We start from the raw sequence: 24,635 nt of genomic DNA on the forward strand, positions 1-24,635 counted from the left end.
GGTTCGGTCTTATGCAAACTCATTGTACAGGATGCTTCCACTCACATGTCTCCATATGAATGATTTTTGGATCACATCATTTGTATCAGTATACAAAATGGGCCGCATCCAATAGTGTCATCAGGATGAGGTACCCAATCTCATCCATATACTTATAGACCATTTTGGTTACATACTAAAACTTGATCCTCTTTTATGTCGCCACATAAAGTTAAAGTATTCATGTCATAGCCATGGATTTGTTTATTGGATTTTCATAAAAGAATGCAATATCAATAATAATTTATTGAACAAAAAACTTAACAACATTTTTATTGATAAATAGAATATGTTAACAACATTTACGAACTACGAACTGCAAGTTTAGGATATTCCCAACAATATTTAAACCTTCCTCTTACCTTAACATTCATTGGACCATAGAGGTCTGAATGTACAAGCATGAGGATTTCCATAAGCAGCAGATTCCAAATTCTAATCCGAGTGAACACAATCAATTACAGTCTAAGAATAGAAACTAATAGGTCATGCAAAACAAGAAATTACAGCATGCTAAGACAGAATTCAAGGGATAGAGTATGTGTACTTTTGAAGAAACATTCTTCAAGAATCCCTCGAACAGTCTCCTATGCGTCCAACACAGCAATATAAGAATGCAACGATCGAAACAACACGACCAACAGCACGAACACAACGAACAACCAACAGCTCCTCAAAACCAATCGAGTCACACTCGATTCACAAAGTGAGTAAGGACACCACCACAATGGTTACCTTGGTATTCTCAGTGTGAGAATCCAGGAGTTATGGGCTCTGTATGATCTTGGCTTGAGGAATTGGAGGACAATAATCGTGTAGACGATCGAGTAAATGAGAGATAGGAAGTTGTCTATCGTATAGACAATGTGCTTGATCGTTTAGTAAATGGCAGCCTATCATATATATTTAGCTACTCGTTCATTTAGCTATGATCAGCTAATGAAATATCGTATAGACAAAGCTCCACGATCGTTTAGTCTCTATTAGCTATCGCTTAGTGAAACACTTTCACTTGATAGCTTTTCTTCATGAGTTCTTTCTGAATCAAGTAAAAAAAAATTAGGAAAATATTTTTTCTTTTATATCATGGTTACCATAAAACTATCGATAACCTTCCATTCAATCGGTTATTAGAGAAAAAGAAATTAATTATCATATAATTAATATATTATAAATCAATATGATAACCAACTTACCACATTATATTTATAACCTATAGTTTTAATATTTCATCTCATGAAACATACAAACATAGTTCTTTTTCTATTTTATGGTACTTAATGTAAATCATATTTACATTAATCCTCCACTTGATATATCTTTTACATCACACCAATTATATCATATATAATTGAATTTCCTCTTATTAATTTGAACACTTCAATCCCCAAGAATTGATTCTCAACTTGAATCCATTGAGCTACCAAGGGGACCTTATGGACCTGTAGCTTGAAACTCTAACGGTACGTAAATAACTAACTAAACTCTTTAGTCACGGAATCCACCATTCGTTAACTGCCAAACACTCCATTAAAGACCAACAACTGCACTCTTCTTACTACAGATATATTTCTGTGTCCATATCAACCAATCAACAGTGCAATAACCCTTCACAAATCGCTCGTAAGTACAATTGGGCCAATTTACCATTTTGCCCTTGTAGTTACATCTAACTCCTTAGGTACCACTGATTCCTCTAATGAACAATAAGTCATAGTTCTACTATGACTAGGTTCTCCCTTCTAAAGAAAGGATGTAGCCACTATGTTCAAGTCCCAAAATCAGCTCTACAGGCAGCAATCTATGTACTTACCCCTGCTTTGGGGAATGAGTGAATTTTGTCTTGTGTAACTGAGTTCCCAGCTCCCCAATCAGACAAATCCCCAAAAATGTAGGCTTGTTAATTTGGCAATCTGGCACTCTCACCTATACTAATCAAAGGTAGGAGTTTTCAAAACACTTAGGATTAAGGTCATGTCACCTATGGTCGTTTAAGCTAGATGTAAGTCTCAATTATCAACGGCATTATATAAAATGACTAATCATATCGTGGTCCGGTCTTATACAAACTCTTTGTATAGGACACCCTTGCTAGCATGTCTCCACATGAATGGTCAGGATCAGATCATCTGTAGTAGTTCACAACACTTGTAAACCTCTACAAAGTGGGCCATATCCGTAGTGTCACTAGGATAAGATATCCCTTCTTAGTCTTTATACTACAGACCTTTTAGGTTATTACTTAAGGCATGATCCACTTGTATATCTCATATACATGCTTAAGTTTATATACAATAACCATGGATCTTTGTTTATTGGATATGAGTAAATGCAAATAAAATAACTCTTATTTTATTAATAATAATGTGTACAAAGTTTACAAACTACGAGACTTCAGGCGAATTAGGACACCAATCCTAACAAGTGTAACCCTTCATTTTATACTATAAAGTTCTGCCCCACTGAGTCAACCGTAGGGAAAAATCAATTGAGGCAAAAATTAATGTAATCCTACCCGTAACTTAAATTTGAGTAAAATTTCATGCAAATACCTTCCTTAGAGGGACACAAACAAATGGTGCCACGAGGCTGAGCATGAAACCTTACTGCAAACTAATGAATGAGACCATGGGATGTGTTGACAAACATCCCTCTCTCACTTACTATAAACACTTTCTCTATTCACCTTGATATTGACCTATACAAACACCTCCCTTAGAGGGACATAAGCAAACGATGCCACGAGGCCGAGCTAGATCTCATGGTGTGAACTTTTAGGGAGAACATGAAAGGAAATTGACACATCATATACATCATTTTCCTTCCACTAAGTGTTTTAAACCTAGGGTTTGTTACTCAGTAAATCCGGTTAATAATTTATCTAAGTCCATTGTTAAATTGGCCCAATATAACTCTTATATTGGATAGTTTAACAATATATAGTTTTTTTTTTTCGTTAAACACTTTAATAAACTAAATCATGTATTGAATACTTAGAAAATAGTTGTCTAATTCACCTTCCAAGTCAAATCCCTAGTAGGGGTGTTTCGTTTCCATCATTTTAAATACCTTACCCTTAGATAGAACCTTCCTTAGACAAAGGTGTTGAATTTGGTACCCTAAATCTCATATATCTTATAGTTTGTAAAAACAAATTATATATTTAATAAAACAAGAGGTATTTTATTAATATTTACACAGCATTAATTCAATCTAATAAACTAAGATTCAAGGTTATTTTATGTAACTTAAAACATGTATGTGGTTTACATATAGGTGGATCATGTTTAAATAATAACCTAAATGGTCTGTAGTTGATGGATAGGGCTGGATACCTTATCCTGATGACAATACGAATACAACTCGCTTTGTAGTTGTTACAATTGTTGTAAAGTACTACAAATGATTTCATCCTGATCATTTATGTGGAGACATATGAGTGGGGGTATTCTATACAAAGAGTTTGTATAAGATTGGACCATGAAATGAATAGCCTATCTATATAACACCGTTGATAGAAGAGACGTACATTTCACTAGGATGACCATAGGTGACTTGACCTTAATCCTGAGTGAATTGTGAACTCCTATTTATAAGGGCAATCTTTTGATCTGTTAGGTGAGAGTGGCTATGCTAGCGAACTCAACAAGTCTAGCATTTTGGGGACTTTACCGAGTAAGGAGCTGGGAACACAACTACACAAGATGAAATTTGCTCATTCCTGACCTTAGAGAAAGTAGATAAATTGTTCCCTTAATAGCTGATTCTAAATCTTGAATAATGAGGCCTCAACCTCTCATTGGCTCGAGAAATGCTAGTTTATAGTTGGACTAAAAATTATTTGTTTATTAGAGGAATTAGTGGTACTTAAAGAGTTAGATGTGTAACTACATGGGTAAAACGGTAATTTGACCAAACTGTAGTTATGAGCGATTTGTAAAGTGTCGATTGACTGTTGATTGGTTATATCTATGGACATAGAAAGATATCTGCAGTGTGAAGAGTGCAACTATTGACCTTTAGTGGAGTGACCGGTAGTTAATGAATATTGATTAATTTGATTGAAGAGCTTAATTAATTAATCTCATATCATTGAAACTTCTAATCTGTAGGTTCATAAGGTCCCTTTATTAGCTCGTTAAGAATCGTAATGAGGAATGATTTGAAATGTTCAAATTACTTGAAAGGAATTCTATATCAATATGATTAACATATAATGTATGATGATACATTATAAAATATGGTTAATTATAGATATGATATATAATCCAAACTATATAAGAGAGATATATTTGAATGTGATTCGAATATTAAATTCATGTGAATTAGATTCATATAGAAATATAACGTAGAGAGATGTATGCATATAAATATGTTATGTTTATATGTTAATTAATTAACTCTATATTAAATTGGATTTAATATATAGTTATTTAATTTGTACGCCAATTTATTAAATAATGATTATTTAGTTAATTAACTAAAAAGGAGAAAAAATAAATACTTGGAGGAAGGGTTACCCCTCTCTCTATAAATATACCATTATAGCCCTTTTTTAGGGCAAGGTTTTCATTTGGTGAAAAAAAAAAAACCAGCCTCCACTCCAAAATTCTCTTTACTCTCTCAAGAAAATTCTCTCAACCTCTTCCTCTTCCAAGGTGTTAAAGCTCATACATCTAGCTCCTTGGAATCCTAGAGAATAACAAAGAAACTCTTACGATGGTGTCTTTGTTCGTAGAGAGGTGTTTGTGACAAAAGGAGAGGAAAAATGTGAAGAAAAGGAATCAACAAAGGTGAGATCTCTTTTTCCCTTTCTTCCTCATTAGTAGCATGCTTAATTTTTAGATGTTTATCCTTATTTTGTGTGAATAGTTCACTGTTTTTGTTTACCATAAAATCGATTTTCAAATGGCACTGCGATCACATGTTTTGCGGGAATCTGATGCCCTTCAAAAGGTCCCTTATAGACAATTATTTTATAAATTTAATATTTTATTATTTCCAATTTAATCCTATTAAAAAAAATAAAAGATTAACCTATTTCTAATCATATAGAAATATTTTAACATAGGTTTAGGTGAATTAATTTTAAACCATTTAAAATTAATTGAAACGTATGTTTGCATGCAACTCTTGATTATAGATTTAAATTCTAATAATCAAACTTATAATACTTATAAATTAATGAAATAATTAAAACCTATAATCATGCATCTAATGACATTAATTAAATATAACATTTATATTTACTAAGTAATGACATGTTAATGATGCATGCAATCACATAATATACTATTTACATTCAATATGATGCATGGGCATGCTTATAATACATGCAACTATATAATATAACAATTATATTAAAAATGATACATGATAAAATGTTTATCCTATGGTGGGATTTTAAACTATATGGCATATATTATGTACCATATAAAATTAATCATACATCACATATAAAATTAATTAAACAACAAAATTGGACCAAATTTTGGTAATCCTAAAAATTAGTTAAATTAATATAACATTATATTAATTTAAGTAATTAAAGAATAAATATATTACATTAAACTAAAAAAATAGGTAAAAAAAAACGACTGTTGCACCACGTTTACCTCAAACCCACGACCTCTAAATCGTTGGATGTATGTATGCAAATGTCTCGGAGCATGGCAACGCTCGGTTGAAGCGTCGCAACGTTGGTCTAGAAATTGTTCTAGCGTTGTTTCGCTCGGCTAGAGCATTACAACATTGGTCTGGCATAGCAATGCTCTGCCTGAGTGTTACAATGTTAACCCTTCTGTGCTACAGCATAAAGGGTAGTGTTTCTATGCTCTCCCATTACGCTTTAGTATAAATGCAATTTCCACTGCAAATTGAGTCTGTTCTTGTTCCAAATTGTACCGAATCTTCTTAGCAACACTTGACGATTGACCCAGACATACAGACTCGAAAGCATGAATTAAATGCCTAAAACAATGAGCCCTTACAACTTTAAACAATTTAAAGCAATAAATCTAAAGTGCCACATTTTGAAAACATCCAATTTGCAAACCAACATTCACATTGCAATGCAATACCCACCATTTCTCTATTTTTTGTTTCCAAAAATAAATTTAGAGACACGATTTGGCTTCGATACCAATTAAAGGGATGGAATCCCAATGTAGAAGCGAGTATCGCCTTTGTGTCAGTGAATTCTTTTTCAAAAGAAACTTAAAAATAGAGAAATAAATACATAATAAGGATAAACATAACTCTAAGCATGGTATCAAAAATTGTACAGAGAGGAAAGGGAAGAAACTTACCCTTAATGAAAAACACTTCTTCACGTTCTCTTCTCTAAAAGATCACGAAATCTTCTCGTCTTCACAAACATAACAACGTACAAGATTTCTCTTGGACAATACCACCAAGGCCTTCCTTGACTATTTTCAAGGTAAAAACCAAAATGGAGTTGTGGGATCGTCTATTGAATTTTGGTGAGGGATTTGGAAGGAAGTTTCTTGAGAGAGATCTATGAGAGGAAGAAGGATTGTAGAGATTTTTCACACTGTGAATTTTATATACCTTTTCAAAACTTCCTCTGTTTGTTGTTGATAACTTGTTGAAATACAAGTTATTGTAGCCTTTTACTTAGAATAGTGAGGTTAAAATAGGAAAATATGCATTGATTAGGCTAGGAATTCATGCTGAATATTATACTTGCGCTGAAGTACACTAGAGTTTCCCGTTGACTGAATTTCATGATTAAATTGCGCCAAAAGTGTCTATTTTGCAATTAATTGCAGGACTTCGTTGCATGCACGGAACTCCTACCTATGAACAAACAATTGGTCACATGCCTCGGGATCTCTGAACAGATACCAACGATTTTCTAACAAGCATCCAAAATGTTGATTATGATTAATAAGCCAGCATTTGCACCTACCGTGTCAGACAATAACAATTTATTAGAGCGGGAATTCCAACAAGTCCAACGCTCAACTCTATAAATAGAGCCCCTATGCCCAAGAGACAGATACATAGAGATATCCATATATCTAGAGATATATACATACACACAAAGAGAGACTTTAAGATTTAACGAGAGAACTTCCATCTTCCAAACTTCATCCTGATTCATCATCGGACCTTCGCTGGAGTAAGAGATTGAGAGAGCTTCTCCATTCACACAACCACTCTATCCTAATAGCCTTGGCATCCATCTGTTGGAGGCAAGGAATTGCTGACAATTGTTCCCTTTTACTTCTCTACTACTTTTGTTGTTGTATTAGATTCTATTTAAAAGATTATTCATTTTGTAGACAATGACTCTATCTTTATCTTAATATTATCATGACTATTTTCATCATCTTCTCCATCTCTACTTTTATTTTCTTTTTTAACATGAGTAACTAATTTTCACGGGGAAAGGGGAAAGGTTAATGCCATGAACTAAGCTTATTTTGTAAAAGTTACCCTGTTTGCTTAATGTATGACTATTTAAATACTTGCCTATAATGACTCATTTGGTCAATTAGTTATAACTAACTTCCCAAGAGGATAAGTAGTTGTGAATCTCATTAAGCAGAGCAAGAAGTGTTTCTAGAGATAGAAATAACCTTGCACTCAAGGCAACAATATTCACGCATCATAGAAATATGATCAGTGTAGCGGGCCACCGAGAGGTGTGCGATGAATAAAAGCTGCAAGCTAGGATTAACTTTTAAGTTGAAGCTTAGGGATGCGACCTTGGTCTCCCCCAAACCCTGATTTCTCTATATATTTCTCACGCGTTAAGGTTGTTGTGTTACATAAGTTTTCTCTAAATCAATTTCAAAGTAATCTTAGTATAAATCCTCGTGTTCAACCTTGGGTCAATTCAAGAAACTTGTTGTCTTGTTATACTTGGCAAGAGAACAAGAAAACTTGTGACTAGTGCATGATCCATTACAACTGATCACATAACATAACATCGTATAGATATCCTAGTGTAATGCATGATTGACGCATTCAAAGAAATTCTACAACAGTTGTATATGAGAGAATGAAGGGAGTTGTTTTCATAACTCCCTTCAACACGTAGAATAACTCCCAAGGGAGTGATTCTACATTTAATTATATTAAAATTAATATAATTAATTAAACTTTATATTATATCTCATATAATATAACTTATAGTTTATATTATATCATATATAATATAATATAACTTTATATTCTCTCATATTACCTATAGTTTTAATATAAATCATATTCATATTAATTTTAACCTATAGTTTTATATGAATCTCATTCATATAATTAATATCTTAATCATATTTATATATTTATCTTTCTCATCATGTAACGACCCGACTCTCTAGGATGGGTTTAGGATTGTTACTAATGCATGCACAAACCTCAAAATGACTTTTTTCACAAAATTTGGCTAGAACCAAAATAAATTCATAAATTAAGTTTCTAGTATAAACCCTAAAAAAAACATAAAATCACTATTTGGAGTATCCTTAATTCTAATTGAAAACTAAATTAAATAAGTAACCGAATAAATAATTAAAGGATTTAAAATATTGGACTCCTAGACTAAAATAGGAAAATACAAGAAAACATATGTGGAAGTGATGTCAAGTCCCAAGGCTCAATCACGAATTCTTCTTGTCATTCGTTGTCCTATCTTTTCCTTTACCTGAAAACACACAAAGGAAAGAGTGAGTATAAAGATACCCAGTAAGTGACCCATTACAGGGCTCACTAGATGTGCATGTTAGCCTTTCTATCAGGACAACAGTGTGCATCCCAAACATAGGCATAGGCATAAAGGTGAAACAAAGACACGTTTTCATAGGTAGTGATCCCAAAGGGTCACAATCATAAGCATAGGGGTGATCTCATAAGGATATCGAAACATACACAGAGGATGTACACAGCCCGATGGGAGTGTGATAACACCATAAAAGTGTTATTTTTCCTCAAAGCTCATTCATGGATTTTACATGTTTATTATGCTATTTTGTAGGTAATTGGGCATCTAAGGGACAATATGGATCATCAGAGTCAAAACAAGATGAAAATGAATCAAAACGGAGCTCCCAGGCATCAACAATGAAAAGAATAAGGATAAGACTGAGTAATGTCTTAAATATGTTATTTTATAGGCATCAAACACTTAAGAGGTAGAACCAAACGTTAGGGACCTAACAGATTTGAATTGGATCAAATAGAAGCTCTAATAAAGCAACTAGGTCAAAAGGGAGAAAAGACACATGAAATTATGAAACTGGCACTAGGCAGAGCATAGAGCTACGCTCAAAGGTAGAATTGTGCCTAAAGGAGAGCACCATGGAGAGCGAAGTTGCGCTCTGGGTTGGCGCTACAACAAGAGTGTCGTTGCGCTCTCCAATAGCGCAGCTGCTCTCCATCACTTTTGTAAAAGTATTTTTAGTCGAATTAGGTCATTCATCATCAAAATTTGCAGCCTCCACAAAAACTTGCTCTGTATTTCTCACCTCCCAACACTTTCTCTTGTATCCTTCATTAATTTTTTATATTATAACTTATATTGCCACATTATGAGTAGTTAAGGTACAAGATTTCAAGCTTAGGATAGGATTGAATCTCGTCAGTTCTTGGTTGTGAGACTTGATTAAACTTCTAGTTGCTGCTGTACTTTTATTTGTTCTTGAATAATTTTTAATTTCTATGCTTGGAATACATTTATGGTTTGATCACCCACTATGATTTTCTTTGATTACTAAAGAGGAATGCATATTGTGTGTGAATCTCATTACGACATAGGGTGTTGCATGTGTGGTTAATTTTCAAGTTGTTTAGGGCAACTCTCATTTGATAATTGCATGACTCGCCTAATTCAAGAACTAAATCAATTGGTTAAATGGCTTTCCAATATCCAATTGTCTTGACTAGATACCTAGGCTTAATCCGTACATAAAATTAATATGGGCGCTTGAACCCAATTAGTTAAGCATATAGGATAATTGAGAATTTGATTAGTACATAGAGTGTTTAGCTATGGTATTCCAAGTAAATGAGCCAAGTATAAAATTTAGCATACAACGACCCCTTCGTGTTTTATGAGCAACCAAGTAGATGATTGGATTCTGAAATCCTAAGCTAAGTTTCTTTAGATTGAATTAAATTTCCTTTTACAATTACGCATTTAATTTCATGCTATTTAAATTTATTGCATTCAAAACAACTCCAAACCCCCATGTAGTCGTTCAAATTCAACCATCGGCTAAATTCTCAGATTCCTTGTGGAGATGACCTGATCTTGCCACTCATACTACATTGTAGTGTGGATAGTACAGATTGAAAGTTATAAATTTTATTTGTTTAGTCAAGGTTTGTGGGCGAAAACAAATTTTGACCTAACAAATTGGCACCATTGTCGGGGAATCTAGCAACATTTTAGTCAACTATTGAATTTATTCTTGTTTGTGTGCATTCTCTTTTGTGTAGGACTCGTTCCTTTGGGAGTTCTGGGCTTCATTATTTTCCAGATATAGAAAGAGAGGAGCAACGATTCAGAAGAGAAAGAAAAGAAAGACTAGAGGAGGAACACAACCCTCATTTGGACCAAGAGGAAGAAGAGGACATTCAGAAGCATAGAAAAGAGGAGACCTAGCGTTTAGAGCCCGAGGCAGACATTGGGGATGGCCCAGAGCGCACATTGAGGCAGTTTCCTAAGCTCAACTTAACACAATAACTATTGTATATTGTCTATCTAGAGACCTTGTTCTGTTTGAGCTCAAGCCAAGCCTAATTCATTTGTTGCCACAGTTTTTCGGTAGTCGAGGAGAGGACCCAAACAAACATTTAAAGAGCTTTCACGTGGTGTGTGAGGTTATGAGGCCTCGAGAGCCTTTCCGTTCTCTTTGAAAGAAGAAGCAAAAAAGTGGCTATACTACTAACCTCCGGGGTCTATCAAAACATGGGTTGACTTGAAAAAAATAGGTTTTTAGAAAAATTATTTCCTGCTTCCAGAGCCAACAACATAAGGAAAGATATTTATGAGATCCTCCAGAGTGTTGGAGAGACCTTGTCTGAGTACTGAAAGCATTACGAGCGGTTGTGTGTCAGTTTCCCATACCACCAGATTTCATACCAGCTTCTAATCCAGTACTTCTATGAGGGGTTGCTCTCCTATGATCGGAGCACTATCAATGCTGCAACTGTGGAGCATTAGCTGATAAGACTTCTATCGAAGCCATATTACTGATTCGACGATGGTTGAGAACTTTCATCACTTCAGGACACGAGCTCTCGCTGTCATGTCCACTACTCAAAAGATAAGTGAACTTAAATCTCAAATATCTAATCTTACTTCTCTTGTGCAATAGGTAGCTCTTGCTCAGCTGCAACTTCAAACTCTTATGGAGGAAATGAACTATGTTGGCAACTAGGGAGGAAGAAGGTATGAACCTATTGGCAGCTCATACAATCAGGGATGGAAAAACTACCAAAACTCTCGCTGGGGAGGAAGGCCAGTTGAATAGTTGAGCAGCTCAAACTTTGGTACATCATTAGAGGACATTGTCAGGTCATTGGCAGAGAAATGTGGGAGATTTCAGCAAGGGGACGATGAATTTTTAGAAAGAGAACTCATTGTTCCAGCAGGAGACAAGAGCGGGAATGAAAAAGCTGGAGAATCAGATTTCCCAGATGGTTGTGACCATAAGCAGGCTCGACAACCAGAACGGTAAGCTCTCTGCTTAGCCTGAGCACCAAGTAAGGAATGTAAGTGTGGTAATTGCTCTAGGTACCTTTGAATCTCTTTAAATGATGTCTGAAAAAGAATTTGACGAAGTGTTTGGTCTAGATGACGAGTCTGAGGAAGAAGAAATAGAACTCACACTACTTAGGAGCCTAAAGCAAGCAAGAAATGTTCAATATGATCGATCTAAGAGGCAAATAACACACTCGTACCTCCCTTTCTAGGTAGACTTCTCAGTCCTGAGAGAAGTAAGGACAAGAAAGATGTGAACGATGAAATCCTGGGATATGTGACTACCTGCTCTCCTAAGATGAGCAATGTGCAATGTGTAAAAAATGAGGAAAAGCCTAAACTTGAGAAAGCAATGACAATTCTGCCAAGTAATCTTTCAGAGAAATGTGACAATCCAAGTACGTTCACTTTACCTTGCAAAATAGGAAAGAAGAAGCTTGAGAATGTCATGATAGATCTAGGAGCTTCCGTGAATGTGATGTCTACATTTGTCTTTTATGAGCTAAAACTAAGGAATTTGCAAAGTCCTAGAATTTTGATTTAGTTGGTGGACCGTTCTTTGACTAGGCCCTTAGAAGTAATTAGAGATGTAATTGTAAATGTTGATAGCTTTCTCTTCCCATTTGACTTTTCTGTTTTGAATGTCTGCGCAAATTATTCTTCTTGGAAATTTGTTCTATTAGGAAGTCCCTTCCAGACCGCCAAAGCTCATATAGATGTTAAGGAAGGGTTTATTTCAATTGAGTGGTGTGGGAAATCCAAAAAATTCTCCATGCTTGATGTAGATGCCTTTACAAATCCTTTTTCATAAAGTGAGATTTTACCCTTGTAGGATAGTGGGCAATCCAGTGCTTCACAAACAAAGGATAGAGAGGTGTTGATCATCTCTGATCCCTAATGATCAAGCAAAATATGGTTAAGCAATCGGCCTTAAATATTTACGCTTCCTAGATGCAACCAGGTGTTGGAAAAAAAATTTATCGCTTTCTTTTATTTTATGTTTTTTGTGTAGCTTCTTTGTTTTTCTTTTTTTAGCTTATCTGGGAAATTTTGTTTGCAAAGTATCATTTGAGGCTAAATCTTGAAGAAAGCTCATCCCTCCCTTCACCATGCACAAATGTAGGAGGGTTTCACTATTCCTCTTTAATTTGTTCCCTGCTCTTAATTTCTACTTTTATATATTGAGAACAATGTATGTTCTGAAAGTTAGGGGTGGTTTAGGTATCACTTACTTGTGTGTTGATGCATATTTGGCATTCTTTGAGCATCTAAGCAAGGACTTGAATGCCTGTTTTCTTTGTTGCTTGTGCCCGTTATTAGAATCATTGGTGATACACTCATTTAGGATCTTACATGTTTGAGATAGTGTACAAAGAAAACAAGCACATTTTTTTAGCCCTTTTAAAAAAAATATTCTATCTCTCATGCACACTTGAGTTCTTTGTCTACCTATCCTAGGTCTTTTGCATGCTTAGAGTGGCGTTATAAGGCCTAAATTTTGTTGTCACCCCAAAAGACCTTAGTGATAGGATTAAACTCTTCTAAACATCAATTTAGTAATACGTGCACAAGGATATAATGAATCGTTTTTTCCACTTATCTAAAGAAAAAAAGAGAAGAAAAGGCAAGAGAAAAAGGAAAGAAATAAATGTGATATGAAAAAAAGAAAAAGAAAAAAATAGAGAGAAGAAAAGCAGAAAAAAAAACTAATAACAGAGGTTTACTACGCTTTCTTAGGAACATGATTAACCTGATGCGACTATGACACCCATAGTTTCCCTCTGAGCTAAAATATTCCTGAGAAATGAGTAGCTTAGGCACCTATGAAGGAGAACTCGGCCTGTAGTTAGATGTCATTCTCATAACCCAGGTCGGCAAGCCAAAACAAAAGCAGTCTTTCTAAATTAGGTTTCCTCTCCAATTACTTAGAAAGAAAAAAGAGAATGTGTGATATGCTGACGACTTACTACTGGGAATCGTGGGTGCCATAGAGCTTCTTAGAAAAGTAAGGAAACTCTCTGCACACCTCTCATTTGGGCAAAAAAAAGGTTGTGAAGGTTTGCACCTTTCCTTACTTGAGTAGAAAGTTTGAATAAAAGAAAAAAAACTGGATAAGGAAGAATTGAAGGTGTTTTTCCCTTATTGCATGTCATTGCCACTTTAGATCTAGGAAGTTTAATTTTTTTTTTTTAATTTTTCGAGCCAGAGTAGTGAAAAATGAACTAAGGGTTCTATAAAACTAGTATGAGCTTTGCTTAAGCTTAAGTGGTGTGGCTTTGAACTCATTTATGCATGAATAGGTTTGAAGAGAGTTTTCTTAAATTGTCTCAATTGATTGCTTGTCTTTAGAGTACATTATTGATTGCATGCCTGATCTTGATAGATTATTAAAAATGTGAGTAACGAGCCATGTAACTAAGCAAACATATTATTTGGTGCCTGATTGTAGGTCTCTGCCTTACTCGGGATGCTCAAGAATTAAGTTGGGGGTGTTTGATAGCACCATAAAAGTGATATTTTTCCTTGCTTAATTTGGGCCCGTTCATAGATTTTACATGTTTATTATGATATTTTGTAGGTAATTGGGCAACTAAGGGACAATATGAACCATCAGAGTTGAAACGGGATGAAAATGAGTCAAAAAGGGGACAAAAACGAGTCAAAACAGAGCTCTCGGGCATCAACAATGAAAAGAAGGAGGATAAGACTAAGTAATGTCTTGAATATGTTATTTTATAAGAATCAAGAACTTAAAAGGTAGAATCAAGCATTAGAGAGCTAGCAGAGTTGAAACAGACCAAATCTAAGCTCTAACGAAGCAACTAGTTCAAAAGGAAGAAAAAGCGTGCGAAATTAGGAAACTGCCACTAGGCAGAGCGCAGAGCTGCACTTAAAGGCATAATCGTGCCTTAATGAGAGCACCACGGAGTGCACAACTACGCTCTAAGGTGACGCTACTAAGAGCATCGTTGTGCTCTCCAACAGCGTAGTTGCGCTCTAACACTTTTATAAAAACGTTTTTAGCCAAATTAGGTCATTCATCACCAATTTTTGCAGCCTCTACATGAATTTTCTTTGTATTTCTCACCTCCCAGCACTTTCTCTTGTACATTTCATTAATTTTGGATATGTAACTCATATTATCACATTATGAGTGGCTAAGGTACGAGATTTCTAGCTTAGGATAGGATTGAAACTCATCGATTCTTGGTTGTGAGACTTGATTAAACTTCTAGTTTCTGCTGGAATTTTATTTGTTCTTGAATAATTTTTAATTTCTATGCTTAGAAAACATTTATGGTTTGGTCACCCATTATAATGTTCTTTGATTGCTAGAGAGGAATGCATCTTTGTGTGTGAATCTCATTAGAGCATATGGTGTTACATGTGTGGTTAATTTTCAAGTTGTTTAGGGAAATTCTCATTTGATAATTGCATGACTCACCTAATTCAAGAACTAAATCAATTGGTTAAATGGTTTTCCAATATCCAATTAGACACCTAAGCTTAATGAGTACGTAAAATTAATATGGGTGCTTGAACCCAATTAGTTAAGCATATAGGATAATTGAGAACTCAATTAGTACATAGCGCATTTAGCTATGGTCTTCAAAGTAAATTAGCCGAGAATAAAATTTAGCATGCAACGACCCTTCGTGTTCTATGAGCAACCAGGTAGATGAGTGGATTTTGACATCCTAAGCTAGGTTTCTTTAGATTGAATTAAATTTTCTTTTACAATTACGCATTTAATTTCATACTATTTAAATTTTTTGCAATCAAAACAACTCCAACACCCCTCCTATGACAGTTCAATTCCATCGTCAACTAAATTCTTAGATTCTATGTGGAGATGACTCAGTCTTGCCACTCATACTATGTTGTAGTATGGGTAGTACAGATTGGAGATTATACATTTTATTTGTTTAGTGAGAGTTTGTCAACGACAACAAATTCTGACCTAACAGAGTGTTAATAGTCATCATCAATCTAACATGCAACATACAATGCAGAAATTCATATCAAGCCATAACTTATTATAATAGTAATTAGTAACATAAGTCCTAAGTTTCCAGAACAGTCTCAACAGTTCATCCATCAATCAATCATGGCATAACATTCCATCATAATAAAAACATGCTTTCAGTGTTATTCACAATCTTAACATCAATTTGGAGTTTGAGAGCAAATCGGTAGTAAATCACTTACTTCAAGTTTAGACACAAAATTAATTCAAACAAACAAGCTCTTCATCCCAAGTAACACCAAGAATAAACCAAAACCAATACTAATTTAATATTAGCCTCTACCGACATTTTCAATCCAAAATTCACCTTAAAACTCCCCAATTGCTTACCAAAATGCTGCCGAAAAACACAACAATGTTGCTTGATAGTGAATTAGTTATCTCAAAAAACTTCAAATTATCTTTCAAATGCCAAGAGAAAAATAATTTTAAACCCAATACATAATAGGTGTTCAAGAACCAACAAAGAACAACACAAAAACCCAAAAACTTACCCAAAACTCAAAATATCGGCAAAAACACGACACTCCAAAGGCGATGACGTTGAACCGACAATGACGATGACCCAAATTTGGTGTGCACGACACTGGAGTAGATCCACATGCGGCTGTGGGTGGTGGTGCGACCAAGAGAACAAATAGTGGTTAGCTCGAGTTCGATGGCATCACGGTTTGAACGATGACTTGATGGAATGAACACATGTGCAGTGGAAGAAAAACGGATCTAAAGTACTTTAATTAGGTTAATTATAAAGATAAGCATGCATTAATATAATAAGTAAAAGGGGAAAAAGAATACAACCTTTGTAGACTTTGAATCTTCTCCACCTTTGCTCCAATCTCCTCACGAATAGTTCGTAGACCACCACGAGAGTCTTCCCGACTATTCTCTGGCCTTAGAACGGGATGGTTGGAACCAGTGAGTGACTAATTTGGAGAGGAAAAGATTAAGACTTTGAGAGAAAATTGTAATGAGATTATCACATAATCTCATCCAATTCCACTATGGCCAAGAGTTTTAAAATTCAATAAACACTTCCTTTTAAAGACCATTACATGCAAAACATGTAACTTTAAGTTTGATGAGAATTTGACATGCAAAAATCCACTAACTCAAAGTGGGATTTAGTGGGGCAAGTGTCTTCAAATGAAGACAACACTTAACAATTCAATAGTTGAAATTTTCCACTCACAAATATTGGATCTTTCTACTAACTTGGTCAAAGTTTGACTCTCAAAGTCCAAAGTCAACAAATTTGACTTTTTTTTAACTTTCAAAAAGTCAAAAGTTAATAATTTGACTTCCATTGCATTTTTTACCTAGTCAACAATTTGACTTTAAATGCAATTTTGACCAATTCCATTTAATTTCAAAATTATAATCAATTTTTAAATTAAATTAATATTAAATAATTTAATTAATTTAATTTAATATTAAATCTAACACTAATCCCTATTTATGTGAATCCCTATTCATAATCTTGATATTTAAATCTTATTTAAATATCTCATTTTTTCTCTCTTCATGTTTAATTCACAATTAAACATTAGGTTAAATATATCGTATATATTTATCGCTTTGCTCTAAAAATCGAATTTTAATACTTCAAATTCATTCGTCACACTGTTCTAAGGTTTAGTCTAATATGAATTGTAGGGGGACCTCATGGACCTACAGATCATAGGCTTCAACGATCCGCGATTAACCAGTTAAACTCTTTAACCTAATTAACCACCATCTGTTAACTACTGGGTCACTCCACTAAAGCCCATTAGTTGCACTTCCCTCACTGTAGATATATTATGTCCACTCAATATAACCATGATTAGTAAGTTAACCATTCACAGGTTGTTTGTAATTACGGCTAGGTCAAAAGTTGTTTTATCCCCGAGATTACATCTTGCTCCTTAAGTCCCATTAATCCTTTAATGAACAATTGGTTTGTAATCCAATCACTAAACTGAGTCCCTTTCGGGCCAATGAGAGAGTGGGGTCCCTTGTTCAATACCTGAAGCCAGCATTTAAGGGAACAACCTCTTTACTATCCCTAAAAGGTGGTAGGATTAAATTCCGTCTTGCACCCTATGTCTCCAGCCAACTACCCGGTCTTACTCCTGAAATGGGAGGCTTATTGAGTTGGTGCTATTGAGGCAACCCTCACCCATGCAAATCTAAGGACAATCCCAAATAAATAGAAGTTCATAGTTAGCTCAAGATTAAGGTCAAGTTACCTAGGTCTGATCTTAAATAGTAAATAATATTATAAAATAAGAGTGACTTAATTCTTGGTCTGATCTTATGCAAACTCATTGCATAAGACACCCTCACTTCTCATGTCAATACATGAACGAATCTGGATCACTTCATTTGTAGCACTTTACAACAAATTGTAACAACTACAGAGTGGGTCGCATCCAATAGTGTTACCTGAATAAGGCACCCAACCTTATTCGTATAATATAGATCATTTTGACTATTTACTCGAACCTGATCCACTCTTATGTCTTCACATAAAGTTCAAGTACTCATGTAAAAGTCATAGATCTTTTGGTTTATTGGATTTATTTCTAAAAATGAAATAAGCAATTCATATATTCAATAACAACTTTATCGATTTACAGAATAGGTTTATTGTTTACAAACTACGAGTTTTAGGACATAAAACCCAATAAACTCCCACTTAGAATGAAACTTCAGTGGTAACATACATATGAATACATTGAGTTTTTTAGTTTTATAGAGAAATACAATAAACTAGGGTATCACATTTCCTGAAGCCTTTGTTTTTGCCTTGCAATGTAGCTTTATGTTGCCAATAGTGTAGCTATGTTGCCTCTTGATGGCAAAATTATTATTTTTGCATCTTCTTCAATTTTGGTGATTCCAAGCTCCTTTTGACTTCAATTTGGCCTATTGTTCTCAAGTGACTCCTTTGATCTCTCGGGATGAAATTACCTATAAAATAAACATTTAAAGCATATGAATTATAGAAAATGGATATAATTAGGGACATAAATATAGCTCTTTTTAAGCCTATCAAACACCCCCAACTTAACTGTCGATCGTCCAGAGCAAGGAAAAATAAAAGTATACATTCAAGAAAAAGGATTTTTTTTTGTTCATTTAATCATATGATCAATTTTCTCCACTCAATCATTTGGTCTAACTCGAGTCCTACCAGTCTTAGAAAGTAATGCAATCAATCACTTGGATAATTAAAAATTTCCAAACAATCAATTCAAACCTTTTTTTTTTTTTTTTTGGAAAAGGAATTTTCAAGTAAAATCATGGAAGAAATAATGCAAAGCACTTGTTATTTAAGAGTCTAAGTGTTTACTGATTGGACCATAAACAAGTTGTTCATTAGAGGAGCACTGGTACTTAAGAATACAAAGGTAACCCAAGGATAAAATGGTAATTTGACCCAGTTAGTGTTATGGACACTCATGAAAGATTAACTTGTTGTTATTGTCTATATCCATAGACACATAAATATACCTACAGTGAGAAGAGTGCAGTTGTGGGTCTTTAGTGGAGTGTACCCACAGTTGATGAATACTAATTAATTTGATTAATGAGTTTAGCCAATTAATCTCATATCGTTGGAACTTCTAATTTGCAGGTCCACCAGGTCCCCTTGTTAGCTTACTAAAGGATATTAAAGAGGAATGATTTGAATTGTTCAAACCAATTTGAAGAAATTATATATTTATGTGATTAATATGTAATTGATTATGGACGTGATCTATAATCTGATTTAAGTAGGAAAGAAATATTTGAATGAGATTCAAATATTTAATTCAAGTGAATTAGATTCAAAAGAAATTCATTAATTAAATTAGTAGAGAGGTGATGCACATAAACATTCGATATTTATTTATGTTAATTAAATATATACGTTAAATTGGATTTAATATATAAGTGGTTATTTAATTAATATGCTAATTAATTAACTGAGCACAAGGGTAAATTAGGACCCCTTCTCCATATAAATTCTTCCTTATGGCCCTTTTAGGGCAAAAAATCATTTTGGTGAGATTTACCCTAGCGACCAAAACACAAATCCTCTCTTTACTCTCTAAGAGAAATCTCTCTACCTCTTCCTCTTCCAATTAGTTGGATACCACCTATCTCTCTATTAGAATCCTTGAGAATAACAAGGTTATTCTCGTGGTCGTATTCAAGTTTAATGTAGAAGAAGTTCGTGCCAAGATCGAGAGGATTTTTCGTGGAGCTCGGAAATCTTAAAAGGTAAGAATGGTTCTCTCTTAGTTTCCCTTTTCTAAAGTATGTTGTTTCATATGTTTATCCTTCATATATTCTATTTTCGAACATTCTTTTTGTTTATTCAAAAATCGATTTTCAAGATTCAAGGTGTTCACACACTCTACTCGAGATTCAATCCCTACAATTGGTATCAGAGCCAATTTCTTGCATCTTCGTTATTCGTATTTTTTTAAAAAATAATCAGTTTAGAGGTGGGTTTTTAAATCTACATTTTGAATGAAGGTTTGCAATATTAGATGTTTTCAATTTTGGCACTTATTACTTTTAATGTGATTAAAATGTAAGGGCCCATTGTATTTTTTGGACATTTATTTTTTGCTTCGAGTTTGTAAGTCTGTATCAATCGAAAGAACAAGTGTTGCTGAAGAGATTGGGAAAAACGGAGGTATTCGAGGTAAGTTTGGAGCAAAAACACACAAGAAGGAGGCATTTTGCCTTTTTGTGTTGCAACAATGCAATTGTAGCGTTGTAGCGCTAAAAGGCAAGGTGCAACGCGAGGGAGTCGTAGCGTCGCAACGCTTCGAATGAGTGACGGAGAAAAGCGGCATGCACGTAAGGATGAAGCAACTAAATTTTTTTGACCTAATTGCTTTGTTTTGTTCTTTGTATTAATTAATTAAATCAATATATTAGTTATATTAATTTAATTAATTAATTTTTTACATTAAGGTGCCAAAAAATTGGTCCAATTTTTTATATTTAAATTAATTTAATTATGCATTGGATGTATGTTTAGATTAATGTTTAAATTCATATTACATATTGTATGTCAAATAGATTTAAAAATTCCCTCCTTAGGATAAACATCTTCATGCATCATAATTAAATATAAGTGTTTTTTATGGATATATGATTAAATTAGCATGCTCATGCATCATAGTATAAGTGTTATGTTATAAGGATGTATGATCACATTAAGCATGTTCATGCATCATGGTATGTTATAATTATTATAATGAATGGTGGAATGATGTATGTGAATGCTTGATTTTCATGTAAGATTAATATAAGTGTTATATTCATTAAATGAAAATAGAATTTTCATTGAGCATGACATTACTTAGATAAATATAATTGTTGTATTTAATCAATATCATTATATGCAAATTTATAGGTTTTAATAAAGCATTAAAATATAAGTGTTATGTTTTTAATGAGATAGATTAAAATCTATAATCAAGAGTCGTATGCAAACATAGGTCCAAATTAATTTTAAATGGTTTAAAATTAATTCACCTAGACTTATGTTGGAAGTATTTCTAATGAGATTAGAAATATGTTAATCTTTTAATTTTTTTAAATAGGATTAATTTGAATTTCGTTAAAAGATTAAATTTATAAAATAATTGTCCACAAGGGACCTTTTTCTAAGGAACATTCTGTCTAGGCGGGGGGTATTTAAGCTGACGAAAACAGAACACCTTCTCTAAGAACCGACTTGGAAAGTGACTTGGGTAAATATTTTATAAGCATGCAATAAATGATTGATTTTATTAAAGAGTTTAATAAATGAAATTAAGTATTGTTAAATTATTTAATATAAATTGAGAAAATTAAAAAGACTTAGATAAATTCATTAGTCGGTTTTTAACTAAGTATAATAAAACCCTAAAAATATTAAAATACTTTAGTGAGAGAAAATTGGTATATGAGATATATCAAATTTTAACTCTCACGTCCCTAAGAATTCACACTATGAGATCCATGCTCGGCTTTGTATCGCCCTGAGCGCGGCCTCCCTTCAGAAAGTGTTTATATGGGTCAATAGCAAGGTGAATAGCGAAAGTGTTCATAGTAAGTGGGAAGGGGATGTATGTCAACGTATCCTATGGTCTCCTCCATAAGGTTGTACCGTGAGATTCCTATGATCCGCCTGCGTGTCATCCTAGAGCTACCATCCCTTCGAGGGCCTAATCATAGGAGTTGAAACAACGTAAACTTCAGTAATGGATAGGGTTTCTTAGGTTAATCTTCAATAGTTGTCTTTCCTTTCAGTAGCTTGTTGAAGCATACCTCTAGAACCGAAAATGAGAGGGTCACACTTATGGGATGAATTAAGTTAGTTAATGAATCATTGACCAAAAAATGGTAGCTAAAAACTATAGGAATAAGAGTTATTCTGATATTAGTGATTAGCTGAGATTGTCTCAATTCAGGGGAGGAGTAGTTGATCACTCTTTGATGGTTATTGCTCTAAACCTCTGAAGTATCGTTGCAAAAACTAAATCAATTGTTTAATTAGAGTTCTATGGCTATACGTATTTTTTGCTAAATTGATTGGATAAATAAGTAATGGGTCAACACAAATATAACTAACACGGTCAATTGTTTGTTATTCGTTTCAGCATGTCTTCCATAATCATTTCCTTGCTTTAACTGGTGAAACTATGTGATGTGGAAATCTAATCTGAATACGATTCTGGTTATTGATTATCTGCGATTCGTCTTGACAGAGGAATGTCCTTCAGTCTTCGCTCGCAATGTATCCCAAGCATTGAAAGATGCTTATGACCATTGGACAAAGGCCAGTGACAAGGCCCGAGTCTACATCTTGGCAAGTCTGTCTAACGTTCTTGCCAAGAAGCATGAAGCCATGATGTCTACTCATCAAATCATAGAGTCCCTCCAGGAGATGTTTGGACAACCGTCCATTCAGATCTGGCACAAGGCTCTCAAGTACATTTACAATGCACGCATGAAGGAAAGCCAATCAGTGAGAGAACATGTTCTCGACCTGATGGTCTAGTTCAATGTTACCGAAATGAATGGAGTGCTCATCGACGAGCAAAGTCAGGTATCGTTTATTTTGCAATCTTTTCCAAAAAGTTTCCTTCAAATCTGCAGCAATGCAGTTAAAAACAAAATACAGTACATCATAACTACCTTTCTTAATGAGTTACAGATTTATCAGTCCCTTGTGAAAGGTAAGGGACCGATAGAATGAAAGGCAAATGTTGTCTATTTCAAGAATTCCATAAGGGTTCATCCTCGAGAACCAAGTCTATTTCTTCATCCTCTAGTTATAAGAAGATCCAAAAAAAGAAAGGAGGGAAGGGGAAGGCTCCTACTGCTGGGAAAGGCAAGGGTTAGGACAAGGTGACCGACAAGGGCAAGTGCTTCCACTATAATGTGGATGGTCACTAGAAACGCAATTGTCCCAAGTATCTCACCGAAAAGAAGAAAGAGAAGGAAGGTAAATATGATTTACTAGTCGTGGAAACTTATTTAATTGAAAATGACCATAATGCCTGGATACTTAATTCGAGGGCCATTAATCATGTTTTTTCTTCTTTACAAGACATTAGTTCCTTCCAGCAGCTCGAGAAGGGTGAAATGACGCTCAAGGTTGAAACAAAAGACACCATTTTAGCTCGTGCAGTGGGAGCTGCTAAGTTGTTTTTTGGAAATTGATTCTTTTTGTTAGAAAACTTATATATTATTCCTAAAATGAGGAGGAACCTTGTTTCTATTTCCTATTTAATTGAATAATCGTACTTTGTTTCTTTTTCATTTAATGAAGCGTTTATTATGAAAAATGGTGTGACTATCTGTTCAGCTAAACTAGAAGACAACTTATATGTGTTAAGACCAATTGAATCAAAAGCATTTTTAAATCATGAGATGTTTAAAACTGTGAATACTCAAACAAAAAGGTGAAGAATTTCTGTAAGTAACAATGATATGTATTTTTGGCATTTGAAATTAGGTCACATAAATCTTGAAAGGATCAGGAGATTGGTAAAGAATGGACTTCTAAGCAAGTTAGAAGATGATTCATTACCTCTGTGTGAATCCTGTCTTGAAGAAAAAAAATGACTAAAAGACCTTTTAATGGAAAAGGTTATAGAGCCAAAGAGGCCTTAGAACTCATACATTCGGATCTTTGTGGTCCAATGAATGTAAAGGCTAAAGGAGAGTACGAATACTTCATCTCTTTTATAGATGATTATTCGAGGTATGGTTACTTATACCTAATGGAACATAAGTCTGAAGCCTTTGAAAAGTTCAAAGAGTATAAAGTTGAAGTAGAAAACCTATTAGGTAAAACAATTAAAACACTTTGATCTAATCGAGGTGGAGAGTACATGGATTTAGAATTTAAGGACTATATGATAGAGCATGAAATTTAATCACAACTTTCAGCACCTGGTACACCTCAGCCTAACGGTGCATCAAAGAAGAGAAATTGAGTTTTATTAGATATGGTTCATTCTATGATGAGCTATGCTCAATTGCCTAACTCGTTTTGGAGGTATGCAGTAGAAACTACAGTTCACATCTTGAACAATGTTCCCTCGAAGAGCGTTTCTGAAACACCTTTCGAGTTATGGAGAGGACGCAAACCAAGTTTACATTACTTTAGAATCTAGGTTGTCCTGCACATATGTTAGTGACAAATCCTAAGAAGTTGGAACCTCGTTCAAAATTGTGTCAGTTTGTTGGCTACCCTAAGAAGACGAGAGGTGGTATGTTTTATAACCCTCAAGAAAATAAAGTGTTTGTATCGAAAAACGCTGCATCTTTAGAGGAAGACCATGTGAGAGATCATAA

General features: G+C 34.2%; 1 protein-coding gene across 1 annotated transcript; it reads left to right on the plus strand.

The window, feature by feature from the left end:
- Positions 1-22,476: 22,476 nt before the first annotated feature.
- Positions 22,477-22,830, plus strand: LOC120079230 (uncharacterized). Its single transcript, XM_039033392.1, has one exon. The coding sequence runs from the start codon at positions 22,477-22,479 to the stop codon at positions 22,828-22,830; it is 354 nt and encodes a 117-aa protein (XP_038889320.1).
- The last annotated feature ends 1,805 nt before the right edge of the window (positions 22,831-24,635 follow it).

Source organism: Benincasa hispida, chromosome 6 (genome assembly GCF_027475165.1).
Source record: "Benincasa hispida cultivar pf3 chromosome 6, pf3_genome.v1.1, whole genome shotgun sequence".
NCBI classification, from domain to species: Eukaryota; Viridiplantae; Streptophyta; class Magnoliopsida; order Cucurbitales; family Cucurbitaceae; genus Benincasa; species Benincasa hispida.